Consider the following 14,415-nt stretch of genomic DNA (forward strand, 5'->3'; position numbering starts at 1 on the left):
GTGTTAAAACATCAGGCATTATTTGGCTTTATTGTGAAATACACCCGTATTTGAAACAACCCAGTGAACTTCCTGAAACACTCTGTAGCAGATAATCTAATTTACTGTTTAATTAGCTCAGTATCATTACACTACATTACAATCTGTCAATAAGACACTCTAGTACATGGCAATTAGATGAGTGTCTGAGTCATTTCTACAAGATGCATCCTGTCTTTCTGTCCACCGGCGGATTGATCGTGCCGAATCTCCACAGCATTTCTCACAGGAGAAGATATTTATGACCTCAGCGTGCGTTCATTTACTGATTGATGCTCAAACCCACGCTGCAGATCCCATCTACGCCACAGTGTGTGAAAGGTTTATATATTTTGTTTCAGTGCAGGTACAGACAGTTATTTATTACACCGGGTGTCTTCCACGATTTCCCCTGCCAAAAAAATAAGATTGTAAGTTGTTGTGAAGATCCTGTTTACGCAGAAGTCTTTGGTATAATAGGATGTATAAAATAACCCAAATTAAACTGGTCTTTGATTTAAGTTGAATCATATCACACAACTGGAATGGTCTCTGCTCCATGGTTACATTATTTGCTTGTACTTCTTTTTGCAGTGTTGTGTTCTCACATTTACACGACTTCAGGCGATGTACAACACTAAAGCTTCAGTGCAGTTCACAGAGTTATGTTGATAAGAGTGAAACAGGTCTGCTACCTGCAAGGAAAACCTAAGGAATAACATACAGGCACGCACACACACACATACACACATACACACACACACACACACACACACACACACACAATACTAGACAAAATGGTCCAAATGTTTCCTTTCACCCTCCCAGATAGATCATGTTTCATTGCTATGGCAACTGCTGACAGCTAGCAGTCACCGTTGTCATGGGAACAACTTGATAGGGTCGTGAGAGAGAGAGAGAGAGATAGAGGGAGGGGGAGAGAGAGAGAGATTTAAGAAAAATGGAAACAAAGACAGAAATAACAGCAGATTACACACTCCATGTGTTTTCAAATGGTCTGTTAAATCAAAAATATGCAATTTGCATTTTTGATATTAGTGATTGTCTGTGATGTTTGATGATCACATAAGCAAAACCGGGTCGACTCTTTGAATTTACTGCGACCATCGGATGCAAATGTATTTCCATTGAGAGGAGAGGGATGAATTAAAAAAAGATAAATGCCACCGAGGGAAAACGAGATTAGTATTTTTTTCCATCCAAGCTTGAACGAACCCTCCGCATCGCTCCTCTCGCTTCCTGCTTCATTCGTTTTCCTCTTTCATCTTCCTCCTCCCGTCTTCCCCTCCTCACTCTCCCCGGTCCACAAAGAAAGCTTTTAGATGATTAAAACACAACAGGGTATTATTTTTTTTCTTTATTGCCATTGTTCACTCTCAGTCTGCTTGTGTAAGTGCCGATTGCATCTGTTTTGAAATATAGTCCACCGGGTCTCACTCCCGGGCGACATATTTCATCAAGTCTGAGAGGACATTAGGGACAGAGGGAAATAAACAGGTACGACTCAGGTACCAAACATCCACTACATCAAACTAAAAACTGGATTTAATCAACAGACACTCAGGAAAATAATTAGTAAACATTCCTACACTTTAAGAGATTAATTAATCATCTGCTCCGACAAGGTTCTGCCAAGAGTTAGATGAAAGGATCAATATTCCTTTCATGTTTGTGTGCTACATACAAAGCTAGCGGTGGTTAGCTTATCTCAGCGTAAAGTCTGGATGTAACTAGTGAAGCTATGTTAAAGAATGCAAAATAAATTTTTAGTAACACCTCTTAAATTCACAAATATACAAGTTATAGCGATGTCCCAGTTCAGCAGCCGTGTACTTCAGAGGTCCCAGTCTACACAACTCTGACATTACAGCCTTCGCCTTGCAAAAAAGCTACAGACAAAAATGGTCTTCGGTTGATGTGTACCTTTAGCTTTTCGGTGGTTTACTTACATTTAAAAATTAATTCTTCTGACCTTTTTTTGCCTCGCTTTTTGCCACCATTACCTTTTTGAAAAACAGTTTGTCACTTACTGAAGCACAATGAATCATGGGATATGTTGCCCCAGGAAGGAAGGAAACATTTGTCGGAGCCTTCGAAGTTGGGACAGCGAAGTCTCTGGGCTAGGCTTTGGAGGGATGCAGCCCGTGAATTGAGACACAGTTTGTATTGCAATTGCTAATTAATTAATTTGATAATCAGCGCTTGGCTAAATAGCACTACAGATAAGCTACAATAATAATAATTACAATAATAAACTTTATTTATACAGCTAATTTCTTAAAGGCCACTGAGATGGGGCAAATGTGTGTAGTTTGACTTGCATGCAAACAGCACTATTTCCAATTAGCCATGTTTATTCTGAAAATAGCAATATATGGAATACACAAGTATAATATGGAGTGACAGTGCCATCAATGTAAATAGAGTGGAAGTACTATCGAAGTAAAACTGAGTGAATCAGAGTGTTTTTCTCATCCTCATATTTCTCTGTACAGTAAATACAAACGTCTGTTGTGTACAGTGGAATCCACTGGAGGTTTGTTGTTTCAGGCGCTTGTGTTAACAGCCTCGTTTGACCTTCACCGCGCTCGTTGTTTTGTCACCAGCAGAACTATTGTGCCTGTGTAAAGACGAGCACACGTGAAAACCTTCATCTCCCTTCGCTGTTCCACGGCTGCTGCACGGTTGTTCTTATTTAAAGAGCATTAATTAAAAAGGAACTCATTATAAGGCCGAGGGCGTAGTAAAAACTAATGAAAAAACCTGCAGCTGTGCTTCGTAAAATGGCAGTTTAGAGCTTTAGGAAAACAACAGGCCGCAGTGGGGAAGAGTTGGAGGATGCATGACGAGTCAGACACTAGATATATGGGTGATGCTTGTGATTATTACTGTGACTGGTCTGTGGCTTCTGAGGTCAGAGGAGCGTAATATACATTTCGGAGGGAGCAGTTTTTGTTATGACTTCAATCCCAATAAGCTTCTGTGTGGAGAATTCAATACAAGACCTTTAGAGGCAGAGGTCTCACTCACACACACACACACACACACACACACACACACACACACACACACACACACACACACACACATGGGACACACACGGGACACACCCACACACACACACGTACACACGAGCATGCACACACATAAATATACATGAACACAGATTGAGGAGGTGGAGCTTAAACTAGTCTGACCCTGGCAACAACAGAGTGATGCAGCAGCACGTGTGACTGTGTTTGCGTGCATTTATGTATCCTTGTGTGTGTGTGTGTGCGTGTGAGAAGATGACTCACTGGTACCAAGCGTTTAAGGACCTGATTAACGCCTCAGTGTTTTTTTACCCTGTTTATTTATATTCGCAACAATTTGCAGTAACAAGAACACAGACACAGAACGACGCTGCATAATGCAGAACGAGGGTTATGACTAACTCGTGAGCCGTGTTCTGCTCCTCGCGACGACATTGTCACATCTTGTACGAGTGAACCATCTGTGGAACCATCCGCCTCTCCGCTCCGCTGCTGCTCCTCCGCCGAGTCGAGCTGAGGGAGCACATCACGAAAGACGATATATCTTTCAAGATCTCATCCGAATGCATGGAGCTAAATTCTCTGAAAAAACACACAGTTGCAACCACTTTTGATATTTTTTGGACATTCGTTAAAAGAATATATGACACTGGTCCAAAATGATTGGATCTGTGACATTTTGAGTAGTTGCTGCAACATTTTCTTGAAAGGCATCGAGCAGTTTCAAAGCCACGAGGCCATGAATCTCCTTTTTATGGTCGCATTGCAAAGTATTGGATGCACTGGAATTGTACTAAGTGTCAAAGAGGAATATTTGTGGTTATATCTAAAATACAGACATGGACAGCTACAACTTTATTTGTGATTCAGTGTCTGTGCTTCAGCATTTTTCAGTTTGAACTAAATCGATGTCGGCTGCATTAAAGTGCCAATTCTCAGCTGTAATTTGTGTAGGTTTACGTAGATGTACAAAGAACTGTGTGGGAGTTATGGCCCTTTTAACAGATGCCCGAATTGTAAATGTTCTAAAGTAATTCTGCTCTTGGCTTGGACCCGTCGTCTCTTTCAATGTAAGTTCATACTCTAAACTTTTGGGAGCTGCCTGTTAAAAGGGCTATATCTCCCACACAGTTCTGTCTATACTGATGTAAACCCACTCAAATTAAAGCTGAGACGTGGCACTTTGATGTAACACTGCATTGTTTGTTTCAAACTGAATGTGTTGAAGCTCAGAGCCTGGAGAACAAAAGTGTGTAACGGCGTAAATAACTGTCTGGACTGTACTTAGCCTAAATTCAGGCATTTACTGTATTTAATGCAACTGTAAAAAATTAAGCAAATGTCTTGTTTGCACATTGTGCGTAGTTCCATGTCTTCCTGCTGCATGTGCATGGCTTAATCCACAGTCCTAATCATACTTTAAATCTCTGTTGATCAATTTGAATATGATTGAACGATGGGAACATTCTCGCCCACTCCTCCTCCCGTCTGGGTGTCACTCCGGCTCGGGGGTAAGAGCGTATAGAGGAAACGCTGCATCTCATCTCAGACACATCATAAAACATCCAACCACGGTGGCTTTTCATCACTTTTATAGAGGAAATATAGTCGGTCTTTGTCACTGAAGAGTGATTCAGGAGTGGAAAAGCCCATTCCCCCGTGGAAAAGTCCTGCCTTAAAGAAATATGCTCAGCGAAAAAAAAACCTGTGTCTTCTCAACCCACTCTTTGTAAACAGGACTGATGATAATGAAATCATGGCGCTGGCTTGTCACGCCGCAGAAAGAACATATGGGCCGACATTTAATTTCTGTTTTCTCTTTCTGTGTCTCTGCAGTCCACCCCACTCCACCTGGCAGCAGGATACAACAGGGTGAGGATAGTTCAGCTGTTACTACAGCACGGAGCAGATGTCCACGCCAAGGACAAGGGGTACGTACACAAAAGCAAAATAAAGGACAGAAAGAGTTATAAGGAAAAGGAAAATATTATTAAAATATATAGAAGTAGCCTTTTAATTTGGCTTATATCAAGTTGCAGCGTTCTGATTGGGTCTGGTCGCTTTCAAACAGGAAAAACATGGCAACCAATCCGATTAGGTTTTCAAATGTATCCTCAGTTATTCATCGTAACTTGCTTGTTGAATAAATTTGATTCACCATTCACTGACTGAAGTAATTCTGTTCTGACCGACATTCACAGACTTTTTAATCAAGTGTCACAATGCGATTAACATTTCTGACTTTGAAAGGAATTCTCAGATGGTTTTGTAAAATATGAGATGCTCACATTCTCAGGCTCTTTTATCTTTTTACAAACTTCTCTATTGGACCTCAGAGGACATAAAAATTGAGTGGAGAAGTAAAGAATGTGGTTTGAATGAATAATTGATGTGAAGATAATAACAACGTTCCTTTGTGTTGGACTCTCCCAGTGGTCTGGTGCCTCTACACAATGCCTGCTCCTATGGACACTATGAAGTTACAGAACTTCTGCTGAAGGTATAAACAAACAACACTTGAGTCTTTAATGAATCCTGATCCTTAATTGATGCGATTCTTTTTTTGGGTTAATAAAACCCAGACAGATGTATATCTAACATACACCTTGAGCAGTGTTTGAAGTGTTTGACTGCCTAATTCCTCCATAGCTCTCCACATTGCACCCTGTGCCATGATTCCTCCCGGTCACTTCCTTCTCCACTGATCCTGTTGTTTCCTTGCAGCATGGGGCGTGTGTTAACGCCATGGATCTGTGGCAGTTCACCCCGCTCCACGAAGCGGCGTCTAAAAACCGGGTGGAGGTCTGCTCCCTGCTGCTGAGCCACGGGGCCGACCCGACCCTGCTCAACTGCCACAGCAAGAGCTCCGTGGACATGGCGCCCACTCCCGAGCTGAAGGAGAGACTCACATGTGAGTGTGGCACTTACATAAACTGCAGCTGCACCGTAGAGCTCTGCTAAAAGTATCTCTGTGCTGATTTAATGAATAGGTTGTTTTAGGAAGGGGGTGTTTGCACCAGTCATGTTTGGAACAGTTGATTTCAGTGTCTCTGAGCATTAAGACAGTTAAATAGTGTTTCCTGGAGCAGAATTATTGGTATGAAGAGAGACCGATGCCAGCGTCTGATAACAATCAGGTTCGAAATGCTCATTAAATTGAGCAGATTATAATGAAATCTCGACTGATCCTGATATTCAGTTTATTGTACAGTTGCATTTGTATAAAACACCACAGAAGAAAAACAGCAGCTTTTTAGTTATTCTTCTTTGAACTGTGGAGGTTGGTTGTGATGTCACTGATTGTTGTTTTCGGTGTTTTGTCACCTTGGCCGAGTTTCCTTCTTACAGTTGCTCATCATAACAGTAGCTTGCCTTCGCCAGACCAGTTCACATTTGCAAATGCTTTTAGAACAGTTTTCCAGACCACAGTGACTCTGGATGCAGGTGGATGGTTCAGCAACCAAACGTAATACAGTGCAAATATTTTGAATTATGTACCCTGCAGTTGTTTGTTCTTCTTTGGAAGAAAATATTCGGAAAAGTTAAATTAATAGTGTCATAAAAGCAGATTTAGACCTCGACACCTCAGCGGCTGCCACCTCTGTTTTGTTTTGATTTCAAGATGATTCACATCTGCTCGAGATGTATTTTTCATCTCAGGACATATCAACTTTATTGATATTCTCTCCCAAGAGTTGCCTTTTTAGATGCAGAAACTTTCCATCCTCATGCATGAAATAAATGAATTGAGCATTTGGGGCTATGTGATGTATTAATTAAATAGACGTCAAGTTAAACCGAGCAGTGTAAGTAAAACATTCTCTCAGAACCCCAGTGTGTTCTCTTCATGTCTGCAGCCAGAGTGAAGGTAAACAAGATAAATCCTTGTGTCTGCCAGGAAGCTCCTCAGGTAGAAGCTGAGCTACAGACTGAAAACTACTTTCCCTGACATTAAGCCTTTTATTCAGGTGGAATACTGAGGATGGATAAAACATGTTTGTTTTTGTTGATGTTAAGAATTTATTTAATTCAGATCACGAAATTGAAAGACGTTAAATGTAATTGCTTAGACATTCGAGTGAGCCAAGTACAATGGTGGCTTGTTAAAAGTAAAGTGTGACATTTTAGGAAGCTTGATTTTTATATTTTCTTGCTGTGAGGTTGCCTGACAACCAGCTTGAAGGTCAGGTAGTGCTTACTTAGAAATAGTCATCACAGCATAGAACTCTTCACTTTAATGAATGATGAAACAAACGAGACGTGTAATAATGAAGGAGCTTTAGAGGTTGTGGGGTAGATTGGTTTACAAGTTTCATACTGGTTGTTTGTAGTCTTGAGGCCAAATCAGCTGACGGATCATTTCGACTATTGGTCTCAGAAATCCTTCAAATGAAACAATCCATTCAGGGCAAAAATAATTCTCTGCTTTGTTTTGCACAATCTATCTCTCATATTGTTTTAACCTGTAAAATGGGATCACACGTAGACCTTGCATCATTTACAGGGGTCACAAACCCAACAGGTTCTGGTGCCACTGGGTGTGTGAGCTTCACTAACTGGGATGAAAAATGACTCCAGCTCTCTCGTGTAGAATAAACTGCAGAGGCTGCGTCTGCTTCCAATTTACCAGCAATTTTTTTCGTGCTGTTGATTCTCTCTTTCCCTCTCGACCACATTTCCCAGCTGATGTGACATCTGTGCTGCTCTTACCATTTGTCTGAATGTCTGATTATAAATGCATGAGGGCTGTTGCTCCGACTCGAGCAGACTCCTCTTTTATGCTTCCTCAAACGCTTCTGAAGCAAAGTAGTTTGTTGTTTGTAATTTTTCCGTCCTCAGGGGGATAATCACTTGTTTCCGCTCCAGCTCCGCCACACACACTGTTGCATGTGTTGCTGGGGAAAAACAACAACTTTGAAGTGATCTAGGAAGGATGTCCAGGAAATCTCACCGAGTGTGTGTATGTGTGTGTGTGTGTGTGTGTGTGTGTGTGTTTGTGCTCAGATGAGTTCAAGGGCCACTCGCTACTTCAAGCTGCACGAGAAGCCGACATGGCCAAGGCCAAGAAGACGCTGGCGCTGGAGATCATCAACTTCAAACATCCTCACACACACGAGACCGCACTAGTAAGACAAAACACACAAACACACAGATACACGCACACACCGGCAGAGATACAAAGCCTTATGGTTCTCTCTCTCTCTCTCTCTCCCTCTCTCTGTGTGTGTGTGTGTGTGTGTTAGCATTGTGCAGTGGCGTCACCTCACCCCAAAAGGAAACAGGTGACGGAGCTGCTGCTGAGGAAAGGTGCCAACGTTAATGAGAAGAACAAAGAGTGAGTGTTGTCGCACAACACAAGATCGTTATTCACACATGGATGCAAACACAACAATGAGAATATTATGACGTTTCCAGCTGATCCCAGTACTGCTAGACTGAAACTGTATTTGTAAGGGTTGAGGAGAAGTTTGAATTCCGTCCGTAACAAAGATCAACACATTTTTAATAATCGTTTACTGCTTATAAATCTGAAACAAAGACAAATCCTCCCTCTCCCTCCCTCTTCAGTTTCATGTCTCCTCTCCATGTGGCTGCGGAGCGAGCTCATAATGATATCATGGAGGTGCTACAGAAACATGGCGCTAAGGTAAATTACAGTTATTTTCTACCTTTGCACTCATCAGGCGTGTGGAGCAAATGTGAAGAAAAGGTTCTCACCCTGTACGTGCACCAAACACATCTGATCTGTTTGCTGTTCCTGGGTCTGTTTTGAACTCTCAGGCCTCATGCTGTGGGTGATGTCGTAAATCCACGCTCAGGACTTCTTTATGACGATAATGAATGTAAATAATGTTTTTGCGTCGATATGATGAAGCGTGATTTATGAGGTACTTTGTTGGATTAGATGAAAACAAATATTCCATTTTCTGAATTGATTTTTCCTTTAGATTTAATGCATCATGATATACAGAACGTCAATATCTCAACACATAGTGTGACTGAAGGTTAATTATAATCATGAAACTTAATCATGTGTGATTTAATTACTGAACACGACAGTTTCTACGATATTATCAGTAAACAACATCTACCAGGACGCACTTTGTTAAATATTTGTGACACAAGGCATTCTGGGAAGTGTTTTTTTTTTTTAAATAAGGTTTACACACATGTTAACTGGTTTATTCCTAAAAGTAAACATCTTGTGTTAACGAATATGAGCTCCACCGAAGAGGAGTTTTTTGTTTTTGTTTGCTTGTTTTTTTTTAATATATATTCAAAAACTCCTGAACAGTTTTCCATGATATTTTGTAGACGGAAGGGGGGCCAGTCTCTTTAACATGATGGGATTTTCAAATATATAGAGAAAAATATAGAGGCAGGCATATTGAGGGAACTAATATCTATGTAAAGTTGGCGGTATGTGCTTCCAAAGCGACCTTCTAGATTTTTTTATATAAAATTTGGATTGGATTTTGAAAGAACTCAAAGCTTATAATATATTGAATGGAAGCCTGGACAGACAGTAGTAGAGCTTGACTGTAGATAACACAGGAGAGAAGTGAAGCAGTTTAGAGAACAAACGTAGCCACTGAAGCTTCCTTTCAAGAACCATCTTACAGAGGTATTTGTGTGTGTGCAGGTGAACGCGGTGGACACGCTGGGTCAGACCGCTTTGCACCGCGCCGCGCTGGCCGGCCACCTCCAGACCTGCAGGCTGCTGCTGGGATACGGGGCCGACGCCTCGCTGCTGTCGCTGCAGGGTTTCACCGCTGCTCAGATGGGAAATGAAGCCGTTCAGCAAATACTCAACGGTACACCAACCTTTTTGTGTCTGTGTTAGTGTGTGTTAGTGTGTGTGTGTGGGCGGCTGGTGTGCAGATGTGCACGTAGGTGCTGGGTTTTGGTTGCTATGCACTCGCTGGCAACCGTGAGATTAACTGGGATTGTTCTGTAAAGGTCAATATTGATATTTCCTGACTTCAGATAGGTGCAGATTGGTTTTTAAGACAAAATGAAATTCCACATAATATTGGAAACAACGCTTCGTGTATATCTTTGATTTTTTTTCTCCTTAAAACACGTCTCTTGTGTCGTTTACATCATCGTTACAAATCTGCAGTTTTTGAAGGTGAATTGAACAATGGCAGATTCTGCATGTGGACATTTACCTGCAGCAGCTGTGGAGGAAAAGCATTTCTAATCCACGTTTCTCCTCGTTCTGCTGTGCAGAGAACGTCCCGGTGAGAAACTCTGATGTGGACTACAGACTTCTGGAAGCTGCTAAAGCTGGAGACCTGGACACTGTCAAGGTGATTCGATTGTTTCACATTTATTAACTGAACGATGTTGTGGAGTACAAAATAAATCGTAGATCAACTTTATACATAAAGGTAAACCCTGCAAAAGGCTTTGTCATATTTTTGTCTGCCAACTAAAAAATAAGTCGGGCTCTAGTTTTGCAGATGCATGAGTATGATTAAGTGAAATGTAATGTAATAATAAATCCTTTAAAGTTCTCTTTTGGCGCATGGGTCCAACAATAAGAAATTGTCAGTTTGCTTTAGGAGGGTCGGTGCTACATGGATACAGTTCATATTTTATCCTCCTAAAAAAATCTATTTTGCCTTAATTTGAAAAATGGAAAGTGACATTTTAGAAAAGGAACACGACCTCATTGGCCCCCCCACGTGTATTGACACCCACCCCAGGAAGTAATTTGCTCTTGAGTGAGCAGAAATCTTCTTTAATTGGCTCATTAAGGTTCGGAAATGTGGATTCTTATCCAGAAAATTGAACTGAACCAGCTGCATAAATGAAAATGGAAACGATTTTTTCAAACCTTAAATACCTGAACATTAGTTTTACTGGTTTGACTCCTGTTGAGCTCACAGGGGAATTGGGTTGAGATAAGGATTAGATAAACGTCCCAGTGAGTTTCAAATCAGGTCTCTGGTGACCTTAACCCAGAAAACTCCAACGTCCGCCAACACAGACTCTGCATTTTGAAATTAAAATGGAACAACATGTCGTGACCTTTTCACTGCTCCTGCTGCTCCTAGGGGGTCCCGGTCGTATTGACTTCCATGAAATGCCCTTTGGACATTGTTTTATGTAAAGCAAATCTTTTCTCATTGTGTCTTTTGTATTTTTAGTCACATTGATATTTGATAAAGGAAAATGGCCAATCGTTTTCTTATTAAAGGCCACATTTCCCATCTCAACAGGTTTCCGACCATAACATTCTGATCAAAGCCGTCTCATGCGGCTCGTTGCTCCGCCACAGTTTGTTTCAGTTTGATCTCGGTTTGATTTCCGATGGGCCCACTCATTTTCAAAGGGTAGGTGTTAGCTATGCGCTGTAATATACTTTTGATGAAAACCACCCACTAATTGTCAGGACCTGGTAACATGCGGTGAAGTATTTGACAGAGTATTTGGAGCGTTTGTGTCTTTCACCTGTGGAGATGGACAGGTATGGTTAACCACATGAAGAGGATCTGCCAGCGTGTGAAGTGTGAGGCTTTGGCAGGTTGGTGAGGATCATGTCTGGTCGGGCTTTCTGTCAGTCGTTTTTTTTTTATATACCTGAGACACAGACCTGTACGTGCACTGATTGATGTTAAAAAAACTTTTTTGCACATTTTCTGGGAGGATTCCTGTCAACTGCTCAAACGTTGAGGAGGTTCAGACTGTGACTGTTGGAACAATGGTCTCTCCAGGCGACGGGTCGAACATACAAACCAGTTGTCTCTTTCCAAAACAATCTCTGCATCATCCGTAAATACCATTAAACTAGACTGGCACTCAATACCTCCAGTGGAGTGGAACCAAATCACACAAACTCAAAGACACCGGTCCCGTATATACACCTGTTTTTTTTCCTGAAATGTAATGATCTTTATTACCCCATGCCCCATCCGCCCAAGTTTCATGGAAAGCCATTTCAAGCAGACTTTAATATCTTCCTTCTTTATCTCTGTCTCCTTCTCTTCAGTCGCTGTGTACGGCTCAGAATGTGAACTGCAGAGACCTGGAGGGACGACACTCGACTCCCCTTCACTTTGCTGCTGGATACAACCGAGTGTCCGTGGTGGAGTACCTCCTGCACCATGGAGCCGACGTGCACGCCAAGGACAAAGGGTGGGATACTTTAAGATTTGAGACAACGTAAACATAAATATTAGAAACTCAAGTGTGGGTTTAACTGGTCTTGTCTCTCCGCAGCGGCCTGGTTCCCCTGCATAACGCCTGTTCGTACGGCCACTACGAGGTGGCCGAGCTGCTGGTCAGACACGGAGCCTCAGTCAACGTGGCCGACCTGTGGAAGTTCACGCCGCTTCACGAAGCTGCCGCCAAGGGCAAATACGAGATCTGCAAACTGCTGCTCAAGGTCAGACCTGCACGTTTCTGTCTTAAAAGTAACTCGCTCTCGCTACTACCGAGTGTTGTTTAATCATCTGGGTATTAACATGAATCTTAGATGAAATCAACTCGTGCTCAAATACAGTTCAAACTATTCATTTTGTAGACATTGGTAGATTTTCAGTGTCTGCAGCCAGTGTCCTTATCCTCTTCTACAGTGTTTCAGTGGTTTGTGATCGTCACTTCTCTCTAAATGAGTCGTGTGAAAATGTTTTAGTTTTACAGCTGGATGTGTTCTAGTTTTTTCTGTCATAAACACCTCCAGACAAGGTTACATCACCACTGTGTTGCTGCCATATGGGCCTGAATAAATTAATGTTAGATCGCACTGATGAATTCACAGGACACACACACCCATACACACACACACACACACACACACACACACACACACACACACACACACACACACACACACACACACACACACACTCACACACACACCAAGACACACACACAGGGTTTCTGCTTCTACCATTTTAGGACATAAATTGACTTAATGCATTCCAACACTGGCTAACCTTCTCCTTTAACCTTAATCGTATACTTATTTTGACCCATTAGTCTTAAACCTGGTTTTAAACCTTAAACAACCCTGTCACAGAATGCGAGGACCAGCCAAAATGTCCTCACTCCCACTTAGTCTCAAACTAAAACCCTACACACATCAACAGTAGGGACTCGGCTGCTTCATGTGATGAGTTAGAGTAAATGTTATTGCACAGTAGGTTTCAATTCGAAGCTTCTTTATTGTTAAATACAAACATAATATATGTATAATAAAAGATTAAATACAAAAGTCACATCAAAAAGCCATTTGTTCAAGGACAATTGAGACATTTAAAGGTTCTGGATCACTGTCAGCAGGAGTGTTTCAAGGGACTTTGGGGGCCCTTTGCAAAAGGAACCTGGGGGGGGGGGCCTAACATCAAGAAGCACATGATTCATCATAGACATTCTAGCCTCCAACAAAATTGTAGTTGCTATGGATCAGGCCCCCCGCTCTCTCGGGGTTTGCCTGCTTTGCGTACCCTGTTGCTCCGCCCCTGAATGTTTTGCAGTAAACAATCTTAACTGCATTTATAACAATGAAAAAAGCCAGAGAACTTATTGTAGGATTGCAGAGGTCAGTCTGACAAGGTTGTGCTGGTGATAACAGAGTAAACAGTGATGATGCAGGGCGTCTGAGCGGTGCAGCAGAGTTGCTCGGATAACAGCCACGGTCGAAGGGAGTGGGCAGCGTTTAGGAAAGTGTCAGCTCTGGGGGAAAAGGCTGATTGGGCTCCGTGTCACAGAGCAGAGGAGCTAACCTGCACTGGCTGCTGTGGTGCGAGGGATTTCCCAGAGGCACACACTGGAAGCACTGGTGATGTCGTGCTGAATCGACCCTGATAACTTTATTAAGACAAGCTTTGTGTTTTCTATTGTTTTTTCGTCTGTAGTCGCTAACATGAGTCCGTCAGGGCCACTGTGGCTGGTCAGCTCTTTAGTTCAGTCCATATCCAGGGACACCATCTGCCGCTGCAGCTTTTGTTTGTGTTCATATCCGACATAAGGTTAGCGTTGCATCGTGGGAATTGTTTTTTCCCTTTTACAGGCCTGGAAGCTGTTGTTCTTTGTTGTTAATGGCTGTTGCCATCGGCCGAACCGTATCCATATGCAGCAGCTCATGAATAATACAGATGAAAACTCTGAGTCTTTGTGTTTCAAGATGAATCTGTGCCATCGAAGCAGTCGTTCTGAGTCACAGCAGCTCAGCCTCACGTTCACCGATCCGTTGATTGGTTCCGATTCTCTGAGGTTTACAAACACACACAGAAGGTCGATTTGTGCAAGTGGACACTTTCTTTTTTCACTCTGATCGATTTCAAGTTTTTTCAATCTGGCAAATTTCAGTTGGATGTTGTGTAGACATGGC

At 42.1% G+C, this 14,415-nt stretch overlaps 1 protein-coding gene across 1 annotated transcript in view; it reads left to right on the plus strand.

The window, feature by feature from the left end:
• LOC128424524 (poly [ADP-ribose] polymerase tankyrase-1) overlaps window positions 1-14,415 on the plus strand; it is a 65,973-nt gene that overhangs the window by 35,768 nt on the left and 15,790 nt on the right. The window contains exons 7-16 of the mRNA XM_053410732.1: window positions 4,908-5,002; window positions 5,505-5,571; window positions 5,796-5,982; window positions 8,076-8,197; window positions 8,315-8,406; window positions 8,640-8,718; window positions 9,715-9,886; window positions 10,305-10,384; window positions 12,070-12,215; window positions 12,300-12,465. Of these exons, the coding sequence (XP_053266707.1) occupies window positions 4,908-5,002; window positions 5,505-5,571; window positions 5,796-5,982; window positions 8,076-8,197; window positions 8,315-8,406; window positions 8,640-8,718; window positions 9,715-9,886; window positions 10,305-10,384; window positions 12,070-12,215; window positions 12,300-12,465 (1,206 nt within the window). The remainder of the gene's footprint in view (window positions 1-4,907; window positions 5,003-5,504; window positions 5,572-5,795; window positions 5,983-8,075; window positions 8,198-8,314; window positions 8,407-8,639; window positions 8,719-9,714; window positions 9,887-10,304; window positions 10,385-12,069; window positions 12,216-12,299; window positions 12,466-14,415) is intronic.

The sequence above is a fragment of the Pleuronectes platessa genome, chromosome 19 (assembly GCF_947347685.1).
Source record: "Pleuronectes platessa chromosome 19, fPlePla1.1, whole genome shotgun sequence".
In the NCBI taxonomy this organism is placed as follows: Eukaryota; Metazoa; Chordata; class Actinopteri; order Pleuronectiformes; family Pleuronectidae; genus Pleuronectes; species Pleuronectes platessa.